The following is a 17357-nucleotide window of genomic DNA, read 5'->3' as shown; positions in this document are numbered from 1 at the left end:
GACGTCGGGCAGGGTTACTCCGTTACATTAATCAGATCACTTTGAACTTCGGCACACAACAGTGTCATGCACCCCACATAGCCGATCTACAAGCCCACAATCCGCACTGTGGTGTGTGGGCTTGTAGTTCGGCTATGTTTGGCATGTGAAACCGGTGTACGACAAAGCATAAATCAGGCACAAGTCTGTTACACTTAACAAATCAAATGGGCTCAAATACATCTTTGTCATGCTTGTGGCTTATGAATCCTGTAGGACCCTTAGTAGGACCCTTAGGACATCTGATGCTGACCTACTGGTTATCCCAAAAACAGAATTACCTCCCAGATGATATTAGATACTAACCCTAGCCCAGACTCTGACCACTTTTAGGTCAAAGCTAAAAACATTTTAAATAGCCTTCATTGTAATTGTTTATAATGATAACACGTCTGTTGTTATTGTTAGGGTTATTATTATGATGACGACATTTTTGTGCATTTAAAAGTGTGTTTGTTTTGCTCTGTTATCTTTCTTATCTTTTGTACTTATCTGTACTTTTATACTTTTGAATAGTAAATATTTCACCATTGCTGTATTTTTATTACTATGTGAAGCACTTTAGAATGCCTTGAAATCCACAAAGAAGGATGCCTTGCCTACATTCGTATGTGCAAAATAAATTAATGGATGCATCATCATATTCATGAACTTGATCAGTCTGACTGCTCCAGAATGAGAAATCTAATGTCATCAGTGTTACCTGAGTGTAATAAGGTGTAACAACAGCTTTTATTAGTGTGTTCTATTTTTGTCAGTTTACATTAGGTTAGATATTTATATTTTATACTTTGCCAGGTAAGAATAGGTTTAGTTTTGTATTTAAGACTTGATGGTCCCACCCTGAGATAATGTGTTCATGCTTTATCTGAAATACAAAATAAATCCTTGTTTCTTGGGATTTTAAACCTGTGTGGCCTGGCTGTTTGGGGACGGGGAAAGAGGTCCATATTGTATGTTGCACTTGGTGACCCCTAGGCCGCCTAAGGCCGGGTCGTAACAACATTCTGTTGTACATGCCAGAGACATAATAACCAAGTTAGTAATAACTGATTTTAAGGCATCTCCAGACACTTTATCCAAACTTGACTATTTTCTGGTGTTTTGTTGAAGATGTCATTTGTTTATTATCAAGGAGAGTTTGTGGGGTGCTTTTAAAGGAGGAGTTCACCCATGAAGCCTTGAATTCATGGGTTTATTTTTGTTTTTGTCGCATTTCTAAGCCAACAATTTGATGACCGTGTGTATTTCCGGTAGGAGACACAAAGAATCTACTTTGTGTCTCCTACTGGATACATTAGTCGGTAGGAGACGGTAATCAAATTATTAGCTTAGGAATGCAACAAAAACAAAAATAAATCCATGAATTCAAGGCTTCATGGGGTGGGCAATTGATAGAAAATAAGTCATTTTTTGGGTGAACTACTCCTTTAAGGGGGTTTCTTTATTGAAATGTTAAGTGTAATTAATCCAAGATCAAGTTTAAAGTTTTCTTACGAAACAAATTGGTACTTTCATTTTCTGTGTAGTGTTTCTTCTAAAACCACAGTAATCTAATCACATCGGAATGCACTTTGACTCAAAGACAAGGCTGTTACTGCGTAAAACACATGAATGAACATAGTTATGTAATACACATTTGTTTCTGTGAAGCCACATTAAGTACATACATAAAAACATATTAAAGTATATGAAAAGTCTATGTCAAGCATTTAACAAACGGTTGTAGGCCTATACTGTAGCTCAGAAAGGGAGACCTAGTCGAACCAATAGAATACTTAATTGTCTTTTTAACGCCACCACTATTAATACAACAACTAATATAATTCTAAAGACAATAATACCAGTTTGTATAGAATTCTAACAGAATTAAATAATGCTGTAAAATAACAAACTCATTAATGCACATTACAGTGAGCTCTAGGAAAGGAAAGACTTTCGTCAAATCATAATGGCATAAACCCACTCTGTAAAATTAAAAGAAACACTGCACATCCAACAATCTTTATTGAGATATTATATTTATGAACCAACAACATCCACATTCAATATGCATCGATATTGTAAAATGTTCTCTTACCACTTAAGCCCTAAATCAGGGGTCGGCAACCTTTTTGACATGAAGTGCCATGTTTTTATTTTCTTGATAGTCGGTGTGCCATACCAACATTACATTTTATTATGACACCACATCAAAATAAAGATGTTTCCAACAGATTCCAATTTTCCATAATACATAACAACCTTAACTTTATTTTTCCCTTTTAAAATATTTTCTTTCACATCAGGATGTAATGATCATTAGACTCAATAACTCACTTATCTCCCAGACTCCCACGCCATTCAGTGTTAGGAGATTGAATGAATGTAGAATTATGTGCAGGATGTCATTTGCATACAGATGTGAGGGGATTTAATTTAACTGACTAAATTTTTCAAAATATTTTATTTTAAAAGAAAAATCCTCTCTCACACTTATGCCAGTGTGCCTGTGATCACCCTCCCCTGTGCCAATGTTGGCACCCATGCGTAAGGTTGCCTACCCCTGCCCTAGATACTTAGCTGTACAACAGATAGCAAAAATAACTGATCTACAAGCTCACAATGCATTGCATCACATTGCGTTGTGAGCTTAAATCGGCTTCCTGAAACTTTTAATAAACAATTTGAAAAAAAAAGAAAAACAATTATAATGGATTTTTCTTTTTGAAAATTGCCCAAAATATTGATGCCAGGGTTAATATGGTTAATTGTGTTTTGAAATCATACTTCTGAATTAGAGAGGTTAGTAGGAGAGGATCTAGGACGTGAATCATTTTGTCCTAGACGAGAAAAGGATAAACTGAAAATGACAAACGTTGCATAACAATTTACATAAACATAAGCAAGCTAAAACATGGAGGGCCGTCAGAATGTTGTTACTTCAGTCCTGCTTTTGGCGTCTTTCCATGATGTTGACGGTGATGACAGCAGACACCATGATGATCAGACAGACGATGAACAGGACATTCTTCACCAGACACAGAGAGACACTGTCAGAGGAACCCTCTGGTCCCGGATCCAAAAGGCAACATGCATGGAGAAGATAAAACAACAAGGTGGTTAGAGTCACACAACCTGTAGTCTGGGAGGCATTGCGTCGGAGCTTGGACAGCAGGGGCGCGGCCACTGCGTTGTGATTCAAATCAACAGCCAATGAAGAAAAGGGGGCGGGATCCACATGCACTGGGTGTTGCATCTAAATAGGATCGACGGGAAGCAATTTCCCCCTGAGAAATTGCGGCCGCCATTGTTGTGTACTGCTGTTTGCCTCTCGTCAGACTTTTTAGACGAGTTGCACAGCTCTCAGACCGGTAAGAGGCGTGTCCGCTCAGATTCTGAGCGTAAGTTACATCCCGCCCACAAATACCAGGGCTCTGGCCCAGAAGTTCCTCGCCGAGCTGGCGAAAACTTCTGGGAACTCAGATTACACAACCTGTAACACTGTGGGGTGTTTGCATGTTCTGTAAAATGTAACATTATAATAAAACAAATGAACAGTGGTAAACTAAGTGCATTTACTCAAGTACTGTACTTAAGCACAATTTTGAGGTACTTTTACTTCTACTCCATAATTATGTACTTTTACTCCACTAAAATTATTTGACAACTTTAGTTATAGTTGCTTTGTAGATTTGGATTATTATTACAAAACATACATACTCTTTCAGCCCTATTTTGGCTATTTGAAAATAGCAGATCTACAAGCTCGTAGTGCAAGCTTGTATAGCTCTGCTATTTAAATTTAGTTTTTTTTAATATACTATAATACCAAACTTTTACAGATTATTTTTACTTTGTGGTATTGATACTTTTACTAAAGTACTTCCATCACTGCAAATGAGAGATCGAGATGAATACACTGTTGGAATGAAAGTCAAAGTCATTGATGAATGGAGACTTTTAACCGTTAGGTACTTATTACTGAAAAAAATAATGAAATGACCTGAAAAGTGAAACATGTTTTACCTGAATCCAGCTGACACAGAGGTTGAATTTCCTTTGTGTCATTGAGCCAGCTGACCTGGTTGCTATGGTTACATATGGCGGACCCCTCAGACACGTAGACAGAGAGGACACTAGTAGATGTCCTGACCTCAGAACTTTCTCCTCCCTCCTGAGAGCAGTGTTGGGTGTTGTCACATGTAAAAGTGCTTGTGACAGAAGAGTCCTGGCTGCTGCAAGTCACTGTCAGGATACAGGACTCAGGGCTGGAGGACACTGGACCCACTGTCAGATATACGGGGGACACGTGCACTGCATCTAGAAAAACAACAATGAGGTTTTTTATATGAATACAGTACATCCACTCACGGAAAGAAACATTAGAACAATAGAACCCTCTTAGGGGAAATTAAGAACATGGAACATTAGAATAATGACAGATTAATCAAATTATTACATTTGATAATTTTTTTGTTTTTAGATTACATTAAGAAACGTACCTTGAACTATCACACTGTACTACTGTACAACAGTTGTCTCATCACTGTCTTTTTCTACTTTTGCTACGCAAAGTCCACTGTCACGTTTTTGTAGATTCTTCAACATCAACATCAAAGAATATGTTTTTTTAATAATAAAAAGAGTCTCTGAACTGAATAATATTTGACTTTCAGCTGAGCAGAAATAAGGGTGAGGCCAGGTTCAATTGGGCTTCATGGTCGCATCTACCAAAGTTATCAATCAAAAATAAATTATGTTGGGAATGTGAATGTATTTTAGAAGTTCATCATACCTGAAGCTGCTATGCAGATGAGGAGTCCCACTACCATAAAAGCAGACATTCTCAACATCAAGCGACTGTGTGGAATACAGCATGTAAAAAGGAAGTACGATGTGCTATTCTGTTCTTATAAATGTATGTCACGGTGGTCTGTAGCTCTTTGTCATGTTTAACATGAAATACCACTTCCTGTTGTTTTAGCACCTTGCTAAAAGAGTTTCCTCTGTCCTCTTAATTGTTTCACTTTAGGTCTCTCTAGTCTCTTTTATTCACACACACACACACACACACACACACACACACAGGCCGGCTGGCCTAGCGGTCCAGGCGCATAACACATACGCTGATAATCCAGTTTTACAGGGTGTCGTGGGTTTGACTCCCGATCCTGACGACCTTTGCTGTGTGATAACTCCCCCATCTCTCTCCCCGTTTCCAGTCAGCCTACTGTCCTGTCAAATAAAAAGAAATCAATTTAGTTTTGCCATATTTCCATTTCTAAGAGGGGTCCCGATTCGTCACACACTATAGGGTGTTCTATCTTCTCCCATAAATACACAAATCCCCAGAGAAGTGGAGAGTCCCTCACCTGGTTCCCCCGGCTGACCGATCATCAGTGATTGTGATTCAGAGACCTACCACATAGCTGAATACAGTGACTATTACTTTAATCCATGGAGTTGGAGCCAAAAATACCTTTCTATTTATTTTGTTTTGTTTGATTTGAATTAATGTTGTAGCCTTGGTAACAATGATGATGATGTCATGTCAATCACAGTGGGTAGTTCTAATTTATACCTGGCAGTGGGTGATTGTGGGCAGGTGTGCAATGAGGGAAGGCCACACAGTTTTTGACCGTGTTCATGCCGTGCCAGGTCGGCGTACACGTCATTTCGTTTTATGAGTTTTGTCATCTTTATGGATTTACTTATGTTAATAAACGGATTGACATATCCAGAGATATAACAACAGCTCTGGACATTGAATCAATTGCACGCGTCAGACTAAAGTCAACCCAGTTGACCCTCGCAGTAGTACCTAAAGGTAAAGGGTCTACACATTGTCTCTCATAGTCACACACCTGAGATAAAGGTCTCACCACATGCTTACTTGTTCTCAGTGGACACAGGGATGGACTCCCTCTATAGTCCAGGGGCCAAGCCATATTTTGGTACCACCTAAGGTGACCGTAAAGTTTTTGTATTTTTGTCTTCCTACATGCAATTGATAGAAAATAAATGATTTTTTGGGTGAACTCCTCCTTTAAGTTTCCCAGGGGGACTCTCTACCGGGTAGAATGGGTAGAGTCTACCCATTCAGCTATGACCACCCTAGACTGAAGGAGGGTCAACTTTTACAAGCTTATGGAATGCAGTCTTTTTGCAAACACCAAAAATCTGAGAAGTTATCAATTGCACACCACATGAAGCCTTGAATACATGAATATATTTTGTTTTTTGTCGCAATAATTTTGATACTCCGGTAGGAGACACAAAGATTCTACTTTGTGTCTCCTACCGGATACATTAGCCGGTAGGTAGTGATAACTGCCATTAAGCTACAAGATTGGAAGGGCTATCATACCAAAATATAAACTAGAGACTTGTAGGAAGACAAAAATACAAAAACTTTACGGTCACCTTAGGTGGTACCAATTTGTGAAAATATCAGTGTTGGCCCCTGGACTACTACAGAAACATTGACACTTTGCTGATTCTGTGGGCTGTCGAACTGTCGAACAGGCCTTCCGACATGATCCAGACAAGAGTAGACCAGATGCATTCATGCCGAAATTACTAGAGATTACATTTACTACCCGTGAATTACGGATAAGGGAGCTGGCTGTGCATCTGGAGCACCTTCCTCATTCTACCCCTCACCTTCTACCACGACATCGATGACAGCATTCCCCTACGAGCCTGGGCTGCTAAGGGTAAGGGTGGATGGTGGTTGGGGATATGGAGGCATGGGTCCTCAACTCTCCCTATTTTCTTTAGCCCCACGAGCGACAAGGATTTAAGGATGGCAATGTCAGTCAGTCAGTCAGTCAGTCAGTCAGTTGGTTGGTTGGATGGTCCATCCAACACTTTACACACAGTGAGAGCACATAACGTGTATGGTATTCCCATGGAAAAAGTACACCAAGCCAGATGATGGCCCCAACAGCTGTGAATGACGCGTGATTTGGGAACTAACCGGAGCTTTGGGAAAACCAAAGCTCCGGTTAGTTTTCTCTAGATGGAGATGGCCATCTTGTGCATCCGTTTGTCAACTGTTGTTGTGAAAATACGCTAGTCTGTTATATAGGTTAATAATTGCTTCTCCCCCACCCCACCGCCGCGGCTGCCGGGGATTTTAGACAGAACAGAACACAGAAAACAGCCCAAAGCGGCGCATTTCGGTATATAAACCAAGAGGACAGTGGCATACGGTACAGTAGTTACGAGGTCTAGGCGTGTACCTCGCCTCTTCTGACTTCCAGTGTTGCAAGATTTAGCGAGAGAAACAATAATGACATTTTATTTTTTCATTATTTTATTTTACCGACGGGTGGGCCCCAAATGGCTCTGGGCCCCAACGCAACTGCGTTGTCTGCGTCACACTAGTTACGCGACTGAGCAGAATTGCATTGAATTGAATTTAATTGAATTTAATTGAATTTAATTGAATTTAATTGAATTTAATTGAATTTAATTGAATTTAATTGAAATATAGAATAATATTCTCATTCTCTCAATATATTATATTGAGAGAATGAGAAGAATATATAATTCTGCCTCTAAATGGTTGCTTTCATTGATGTTTCCTCAGCAGAAAATATACCGCAAACTGTATAGGAAAATAGGGCATGTTACTGCACAAATGCACAAGTACAGCAGTAGTTGTTTTCTTTAAAGTGTCCTGACTGCGTGGCATAACATACAGCATGGCCTATATACACTATGCTCTAATTAAGGGAACGTTTAAAAAAAAAGATATAGGATTAGATTATAAAATAATGCATCATTTTCTAATACCATACCACCTGAAGTCATCAAAGTGATTAGCCTCCATCCATTCACATGCACCTCCTCTTAAAACAATTATATACTGCCTGAATGACATCATAGTGATTAGCAGAGATGAGGCATTATAATTGTGAAAATAGGGAGGGAAGGGAGAGTTGAGCCGTGTGGCCGGTGGCAGTGTCAGAGACAGCAACCCACTCACGTGTGCGCATCAGCTGCTCATACTGTATATTTATGTTCTGTAGTTTTTATATAGAACATAATGCATGCACGCACGCACGCACGCACACACACACCCTGTATATACAGATATGTGCATACTCACAATCTTGAATGCAACTATGAATTACTCATCAAAAACAAATACTCCAGTGAACATTCCGAGGTCAGCTCATCTACATGGCATCATTATGAGAAAAACACAAAGTATGCAACATGTTCGTGAGGGGAAGCACAACTTCCGTCAGGTGGTATTTTTGTATTTCCTCAGATACGGTTCACTCTGTCTGTCATCTTGTTCTCATGATCGCTCTCTCTTTCACTCACCCACACACATAACATGGAGATTCATGTGTATGGTACAAGCCAGTGCACGGTATATGTCTTATGCTAAAGCACTTTTAAGAAACTGTCTAACGCAGCACTGAATGAAATGTCAACATATTATGAATGGAATGTACTTTATTCAAGGTACTTTGTGTATTTCCTGATAAGTCAGTAAGCCTTGTTTTCTGTTTGCACAGTATGTCTGCTGCTGCTGCTTAAAAACAGAAAAGTAGCACTTTACGTACATTAAGTTTGCACATGAGGAAGTAGTACTGTAGCATTTATAACTAGTATGTGAATGTATGCTTTCTTTAACGCAACTAAAAGCACTTTAGTACATTGAATATCTTTCTTTTTTAAAAGCCCTTAAACACTGAATAACACTGAATTATCAAAATCATGCTCCCTGCTGAACCAGAATTATAGTTGTCCCAATCAATCACTGTGATGGGTTTATGCAAACCACTTGATACAAGTGAGAGATTGTGTCTGGATAATCACAAAGAACCTGTGGATGTATACAAATCAATTCTTGAATGGATGTGTAGGCATATCTGGTTATCATAGGTTAAACGTATTTTGAGGCCCTCGGTTGTAGAGATGTAAAGTCATAGTAGTTCTCACTTCTTGCTACACTCTTGTTGATGTATATTGCTTGATGATGGTTCCAACAGTATGAAGTTTTGTTTTGTTTTATATTATTTTGCAGAAGTGTACAGTAGTTCCTGCCTGTACTGTTTGTTACGATTGTATAATTAACATCTAAATTTAAGTGTCATTTTTTATTATGGAAGATACATAAAGGGGCTTGTACTGAATTTATGGAATGTTTGTACTGGAGGACTGAGGCAGTTTTGAGTTTAAAGACCACAACAATGGTAAGGTATAAAAGATTAATGATGTTGTACATCATACTTTAGTTATGTTATACATTTTGATGGCAAGTTAGCAAGTAGGTTTGATGTATGTTTTAGTATATGACTTGTAAATATAATATTTTTTTCACTTAATGTTGAAACCCCACTAATTATTTTCTACTTCTAAAGATGTTTAGAGGGTAAGATTTGTTTAGCTTTGAAATAAATTATGCCTCCAACAGCAGGATGTGTTTTTTTGTCGTCAAAAGAATACACCATTTCCTGATCAAGCTTCCTGACACACGTCAGCCTACTACACACACACACACACCATGAGGCACCTGCTCCTCTTTTGTGCGATTTTTCATCTAACTCTGAACCAAGGTAAATTCTTCACAAAAATTAATGGTTTTATAGTTCTCTCATTAGTTAGTCAGAGGTGAAGAAATCCACATTTAATTCTAAAACTGGTACAAACAATACACTTACTTTTTTATGATCATATCATAAGCTATTAACCTTACTATTGATAATAATAGTACACATCAAAGGTCCAGGGTATTGGAAATGTAACCAGTGACTGTTAATTGGCTCATTTTGTAGAGAAAACAAAAAGCTTTATGAATTGTTTCTTTTATTTCAATGTTGGTTCTAATCCACATAGTTTTGGATGCATCCATTTAATATCTAGCACTGTGCTTTTTAAAATGTCAACACTTATAAATAATGCATATCAGACAACTAAACGTTACTTTAGTGGATTGTTTCATGTAAGTGATATATTTATTTTAAGTTAACCTCAGAGAGTAAAAAATGATTGTGCTATGAAGCAAGGAGCAAGGCATTCTGGTCTGGCAAAAATCTATAGTAAAGCAATCTGTCATGCCAAATTCATGCACTTTAAACTTCAAACTTTAAACAGTTTGTAAATCCAAAGTCAGGTTCTAAACCAGTTACCTTCAAGAATGCCTAAAAAAATGTATATGTAAATTAGTTTTACACTTTTAGTATAAACATTACATTTTGTATATCGTGTTGATAATGTTGTGTAATAATTAATTTCCAGTGGTGTCCGGTGATGTGAAACGTGTTCTGAAGGGAGGGGAACTACATCTACACATCCAGAAACCTGACCTGATACAAGACCCTGACGAACTTGAATGGACATTCACCAACAACAACACCAACAAGGAAATCAAAATAGTCAAATATTCTTTCAGCGACAAAAAACGAAACATCGAAATTATGCCGAAGGAAGGGTTAATTTTTCTACAGAAACATATTCTTTGATGTTAAATCATCTACAAAAACTTGAGAGTGGACTCTACGAAGCAATAGTAGAAAAAGACAATGAAGGGACATCTGTTGCACTGTACAGTGTGACAGTTCAAGGTACGTTTCTTAATGTAATCTAAAAAAAAGGACAATCTTTACTTTCATCTGTTGATTGATTGATTGATTGAAATTTTTATTAGGCAAAAGAATGTAAAACAATACAGTTACATTTATAATACTTTTGTCTAAAAGGTCCGACCAAAAATGTTCCTTAATGTTTCCATTCAGTATAGTTTTAATCCCTTTTTAAAGTTGGTTGGCGATAAGTTTAGTCATTATTTTGTAAAAAGGCTTAGTTTCAGTTCAGTTTTTATAAGCTTTTTGTTTTTGTTTTTTCCATTGCATTGTTGTGGGATATTTGTCAGGGGGCAAGATTCAAAAAGGTTAGAAAACGTATTGTAAAAAAACCAAAACTATTCCATCAAAAAGTTTTTTTTTAAACTGAATATAAACTGAAAGATATTTTTATCCACCCAAAATGATAGGCTTATGTATGGAATATTCAAAGACCATACAAATAAGATTTCTTCATGATTTTAGTTTGTTTTAGTTAGTTTTGTAAACACACTATAGTTTCAGTTTTACATACAGACATACATGTGAATTACATCAATAATTATGAATGACAGATTCATATGGTAGAAGAGTGCAATTTATGACAATAAAGCACAGAGATGTTTCGTTTTTGTAGCCCACGTTTGTGTGTGAAACTGTAGAATTAATAAAAAGAAACTTCTCATTTATTTTGGATAGTAATTATTCTGCTATTCTTCATTATGCTCATTATAATATAATATTATATATTATCTTCATATAACTGGTCCTCATAATGCTCATTATAATGTATTTTGGATAGTAATTTAATGTATTATTCTGCTATTCTTTATTATGCTCACATAAGCTATTTAGAAGGAATAAACTAAACTGTGCATTCAGGAGAAATTGCATCATGAGTGAAACGGCTATAGTCCTTGGGAAACTATAAACCTACGTAGGCCTACATCTAAATGAGTTACCATATTTACTTACAAATTTCAAATTACAAAGCCTTATAAGCTATATATTTCTGGGATGCATAGTAGCTGAAACTCCACAAGATACCCACAAGATATACTATATGCGCTGCTCGCGCACCTGAAATGCGCGATGGAGACCCGCCAATGTTTCATGACTGATAGACATGAAAGAAGGCCCTTCACAGCTAATAGAGAATTTTAAATTTTAAGAATCGGTTCAGAATTGAATGAGTAAAATTGTTAGAAAGGCTCCCATATAAGTTGATTATTATTTCAATTGTTATGTTCCACCTTAAGAGTAATATGCACCAGCCCTTTAAGTGCGCAATGCATTCTGGGGCGTTTTCATTCATTCAGTAGCACCGGCTAGAAGAGCTGTGTTTTTGTTGGCTGTTTTTGTCGAGTTTATATACCGTCACCTATTCCAAATAGCGGGCCACTTCCGTCTAACGGTACGCTTGCTTTCACATTGCAGCTACCGTACCCGAAAACGCATGATTCGGATCCGAGACTGCCTCCCGAGGTGGTTTCGGGAACGGAACGGTGATCCGTTTCGCGGGTCGATTCGCTACATTCACACTAGCCAAGCGGTCTGGAATGCGCACCCGGGACCTGAGTGTGAAAGCGAAGAATTGATTGTACCATTTTTTTTTTAAGGGAATCCAACCAATGACGTGCCAAATACAACATACGATTCTGCTCAGGTAAGAAAGACCATTTTCTCATCACTTCCTGAGCTTGGCCATTTGCACTGGGATAACTTTTGTAACTTTTTAAAATATTTGTTCATGGTAAAGTAGATGAAAGAAAAGTAATAGGCTGCACAGGTTAATACTCTTTAATAAATAAATAAGTGACAGTAAACTATATTAAAAAAAGAAAAAGGATGTGTGTTTTGCTCTAGTTTCAGTCCAGTGTTAGCCTGGTAAACCCCCTCCCTCCGGAAATCTCATTTGCATTTGATTTCAGGGAGGTCTGGGATTGCGAAGGGAGTAGAGATGGCCGAACACTGCGTGTCCGAACCAATCAGCGGCTGCTAGGGGCGGGATCATCCAATCACCTGCCTAGTAGCTTGAAAAAAAGAAAAACTGTCTGTCATCGATTCTGCGCCCGGAGTCTCAGATGCAAGTACGCTGTGAAACAAAATGTGTGTCGCAAGCTTTCTTCCATTTGACGGTGTCAGGTTAGTCCAGTGTTCCAGCAACGACAATTCCAGACAGTGATAATCCAGTTCAGCACCCTGAACATGGAGATACTTCAATAACCATCTACAGTTTGCTCCAGCATCCCTCAGGCTCCGTACCAACGGCTACCACTGAGACCAGCAACACCACGCCCACGACCACTAACCCTGAGACCCTGTATGCTCAGGTTCAAAAGTCAAAGATGAGTAACAGTCACACACACCCATCAACTAATTGACAAGAGATAAATTACCAGCAGTGGAGAAGGTGAGAAATGACAAAAAGAAGTACAGCTCATGGCATATAAAAAGAGATCTCTTTAAAAATCCTTTACTGCAATGCCTTTACTTTAGACACCATTGCACATTTGAATGTAAAAGTTCATTAATAAAAGTGTGTGTGTGTGTGTGTGTGTGTGTGTGTGTGTGTGTGTGTGTGTGTGTGTGTGTGTGTGTGTGTGTGTGTGTGTGTGTGTGTGTGCGTGCGTGCGTGTGGGCGTGGGCGTGCGTGCGTGTGTGCGCGTGTGTGTGTGTGTGTGTGAGAGAGCGTGTGCGTGTGCGTGTGCGTGTGTGTGTGTATGTAGTTTGATAACTTTCAGTCAGAAATAATGTTAAAGTAACACCTAAGGTTTACCCACCACCTTTATTTCCAGTTGAGGTCTGTTCACCGTGCATCATCCTGGGGCGGCATCATCACACTTTGACCTAGGGCAGGTTTACTCCGTTACATTCACCCCACTTTGACCTCGGGCAGGGCTACTCCGTTACATTCACCCCACTTTGACCTCAGGCAGGGCCCTGTTACAGTTGTTTACAAATTACTCTGTGGCTCTGGGCTCAAATACATCTCATGCTTGTACCATAAAGTATGTATGTACCATTGTATTACTCTTTTAACACAAAGAGCCCTGCTGATTTTTATTTTAATGTTTTACTAGAGTGTATGTCTGCCATTAAGGCCTGGATGTCAAACAATTTCCTCCATATGAAGCAAAGACTGAGGTGCTTATTGTTGCCTCTGACAGCATTGTTCCTAAGGTGGTTGATGTTATTGGTTCCCTCAGAGTTAATGTAACCTTGGTGTTAACTTCGATCAGTCCATGCATCTTGACACACACATCAAATCAGTTACCCGGACATGTTTCTTCCACCTTAGGAACATTGCTTTACTATACATTGCATTACTATAATAGCTGCATTATATATCAAATATCAAATATATATATTTTATATTATATATTTTATAATGTTGCTGGCCTATTGGTTATTCCAAGAGTTAGAACAAAACATGGTGATGCAGCATTTTCTTATCATGATGTAACACAGGCCTACAATAACCACCCAGATGATAATAGACAAGCCAACTCTGACAACTATTAGGTCAAAGCTAAAAACATTCATGATTTACGCTGCCTACTCTAGCCTGTAATGGATAGAAAAGAACGCTATAATTTTCAGTTTATCTTTTAAATAGCCTTGATTTAAATTGTTTAAAAATGAAACAAATTCAGTTTTTATTATTATTATTATTATTATTATCATATTTTGTATTGTGCATCTAAAAGTGGGAATATTTGTTGTGCTCTTTTATCATTATTTTTTTTGTGACCAACTTTTTTCTCACAATAACTTACAGAAGTGTATCTTTTCAGAACATAGATTGTCTGTCAGTGGTCATTAATGTACTCATACTCATATAGTTTGCCTGCTACCAGTAGTAACAGTCTCTTCCTCTGATCAGGCCTGTGGTTGCAAAACAACCCAGGCCGCTTCTTAACCCCCTTACCAGACCCCCGCGTTTGCACAGACATAATAAGAAAAAACAAAAAACACATTTTTAAACAATATAATGAAAATGAAGACCAAATAAAATCATAATTATGTTACTGGATACCCTCTAACCTTCTTATTGAAAAAATGGAAAAAAATAAAATCATTCTTTATCATTCTTTTGTATTTCTGTACTTTTATATTTTGGAATTGTAAATCTTCCACCATTACTGTATTTTTGTTATGTAAAGCACTTTGGATTGCCTTGATGTTTGACATGTGCTGCTGTACATATAAGGATGCCTTGTCTTGCCGTGCCTATATTCTTACGTAAAAATAAACGATGGATTCATCATCATATCGTCGCTGTCAGGTGGAAACCTCGTAGATCCAAAACCGTCACTTTTCAGGAAATGGAACGAAAAAGTTCAGAAATAGTGAAAATAGAATGTTTTACATTTTACAAGCTCACAACGCGTTGCAATGCGACGCGCTGTGAGCTTGTAAATCTGCTATTTTCACTACTATTGCTTGACAGTCTTGTAGAACTAAGTAGGGCATTAGACAAAATAACGTACGAAATATGGAGATAAAAGGTTTCTGCCCGACAGCGACGATATTCAGGATGAAGCCTGAAAACTTGATCAGTCTGACTGCTTCAGAACGAGAAATGGAATGTCATTAGTGTTGAGTGAGTATAATAAGGTGGAAAGGATACTTGAAAAAGGGGCTTGAAGGATATTTTGTTCATTTTAACAACCTGTTTAACATACATTTCCATAAAAAAGTCTTAAATACATTGACAGCATCAATGTCACACAGTTTGTTGCACATCATTAAAGGCAGGATAGTGTTAAAAGCAGAGCTGCAGTTGATAAAATTAATACGTACAGTATATGAGAATAATATATGAGGAGTCAAGATTTTCTGGGGTTGTGTCGAAGATGTAATTTCTTAAGTTCATGTTCTTTAATATCAAAGGTAGGAGAGTCTGTGGTGTGTTTTCTTTATTGAGATAGCAGTATAATAAATCCAAGATCAAGTATAAAGTTTTCTTACAAAACAATTTGGTACTTTCATTTTCTGTGGACAGTGTTTCTGCTAAAACCACAATAATTTAATCACACGGCCGGAATGTACCTTGTTTGGCTCATAGACAAGGCTGTTACTTAAGGCAGGTACACATTGCAGGACCTTAAAGTGCTCGGGGGGTTATCTGATCGTTAAGCATTACACACTGCAGGAGTTTATTTCTTGAAATCGGCTGTCATAATATCGTTGTGGTCTTCACAACAGGATTGATCCCCGACAAGGGCTGACACACTGTAGGATAGTTCACTAGGATGCTATCTCCAGAGTCAGACCCAATACATGTATTGGGTCTGTATGTATACTCAAATGTATGTATACATTTGAGTTTATTCCAATTCATTTTAATCGACGTATCCCGTGATATGCCTCTCTCCCTCTCCCCCCTCTCTCGCTCTTTCTCTCTCTCTTTCTCTCTCTCTCGCACGTCAAACGCAGAAGCGGTCAGTGACAGCGTTGCCATGTCCGCTTATTATAAGCGACTTTGGGCTTGTTTTTCTGTAGAGTTGCTTGTAAATATTGGTTGTTGCGGGGTGCATTTTTTGGGCTTATTTGTATAGTTGCTTATTTGGCCTTGTTTCCTAATGTTGTTTAAACCAGTGGTTTAAACAACACATAATATGTATTTGTCCGCAGACCCCCCTTCTGTAAATATGTTGTGCCATCATAGACCCCCATACAAGATTTGTGTGGATTTGGAAAATATTCCACAATTTTCTCAAGATTTTTCTTTGAAAATAGCTGCGACGCGTTGTGAGCTTGTAGATCGGCTATTTTCAAATATCCAATGTATTTGTAAATAGGTTTAAAGTGCTCAAGTGGCCTTTTCTTGGGCTTGTTTTCATAGACCTGGTTGCTTATTTCTCTCTGGCAACGCTGTTCTGACACAACGTGCACATGCTGCACACTCACACACACACACACAGAGCTCGCTCTCGCTCTCACTCTCTGTCTGTCTCTCTCTCTCTGTACAATTCCTCTAAAATAAACAGCCCACCAGGCTCGCTCACTCTCTCATTTTGTTTTATAATGTTAACTTAATACAGGACTGGACGATAATATTGCGGTAGGGACTGTTTGTTGTGGTCAGATCCAGCGACGCCCCCCTAGCCACGGTGGCTGTAATGTGCTCTCATTGGCTGTACCGTGCATCTCCTCGCAAGGTGGTCGCAGCCCCGTTCATATTGTATGATATTGTCTGCTGTCCTGTCCCAGACAGAGCTGAATATCTAACATGGTAGTTATCTGAAAACGGTCGGAAAGCCGTCGCAGAGCGGATAATCACGGCCATATCGTCTCGCGGTGCCTTTCACACACAGCGAGCATTATCTCGCAGATCAAAGGCCGATCTGCGTCAGATCGGGAGGTTTTGTCGGCGAGCGCCAAAAAATGTCGGCGACAGCAATATCGGACCCAATCTCCTGCAGTCTGTACGGGCCCTTAGTCAAACACATCTGTGAACTGAAGCCACATTAAGTAAATACATGGAAATATTAAAGTATATGAAAAAAGTCCATGTCAAGTATTTAACAAACGGTTGTACTGTAGGTCGGCCAATAGAATCAGAAACACTTTTAACACTAGTATTAAAAATAATATAATTCTGAAGATAATAATGACTGTTTGTATAGAATTTTAACACAGTTAAATAATGCTGTAACTGTAAAATAACAATAAACACATTAATGTACAGTGAGCACTAGGAAAGTAAAGACTTTTATCAAATTATAATAGCATAGACCCACCCAA

The 17357-nt window shown here is 38.3% G+C and overlaps 1 protein-coding gene and 1 long non-coding RNA gene across 2 annotated transcripts; one reads left to right on the top strand and one right to left on the bottom strand.

Annotated features, from left to right (window-relative positions):
• Positions 1 to 2814: 2814 nt before the first annotated feature.
• LOC308094459 (uncharacterized protein) lies at positions 2815 to 4938 on the bottom strand. The gene is made up of 3 exons (XM_080441120.1): positions 4817 to 4938; positions 4048 to 4341; positions 2815 to 3087 (listed from the first exon to the last, which is right to left on the bottom strand). The coding sequence occupies exons 1-3, from the start codon at positions 4872 to 4874 to the stop codon at positions 2963 to 2965; spliced, it is 477 nt and encodes a 158-aa protein (XP_080297246.1). The 5' UTR covers positions 4875 to 4938; the 3' UTR covers positions 2815 to 2962.
• Positions 4939 to 9506: 4568 nt separating this feature from the next.
• Positions 9507 to 15312, top strand: LOC308094460. Its single transcript, XR_013933952.1, has 4 exons — positions 9507 to 9599; positions 10282 to 10607; positions 12224 to 12270; positions 12536 to 15312. It is a non-coding gene; the product is annotated as an uncharacterized lncRNA (long non-coding RNA).
• Positions 15313 to 17357: the final 2045 nt, after the last annotated feature.

Source organism: Gymnoscopelus braueri (genome assembly GCF_963280865.1).
Source record: "Gymnoscopelus braueri genome assembly, chromosome: 10".
NCBI lineage: Eukaryota > Metazoa > Chordata > Actinopteri > Myctophiformes > Myctophidae > Gymnoscopelus > Gymnoscopelus braueri.
Note: the sequence above shows the minus strand (reverse complement) of the source record. Positions and strands in the feature narration are given on the sequence as shown.

Excerpts from the sequence above, each read along its gene's own strand:
- LOC308094459 (XM_080441120.1), bottom strand. The coding sequence starts at position 4,874 with ATGTTGAGAATGTCTGCTTTTATGGTAGTGGGACTCCTCATCTGCATA. Across the intron at positions 4,342-4,816 it reads CATCTGCATAGCAGCTTCAG|ATGCAGTGCACGTGTCCCCC; the intron begins GTATGATGAACT and ends TTGTTTTTCTAG. Across the intron at positions 3,088-4,047 it reads TCTGTGTCAGCTGGATTCAG|AGGGTTCCTCTGACAGTGTC; the intron begins GTAAAACATGTT and ends ATCCGGGACCAG.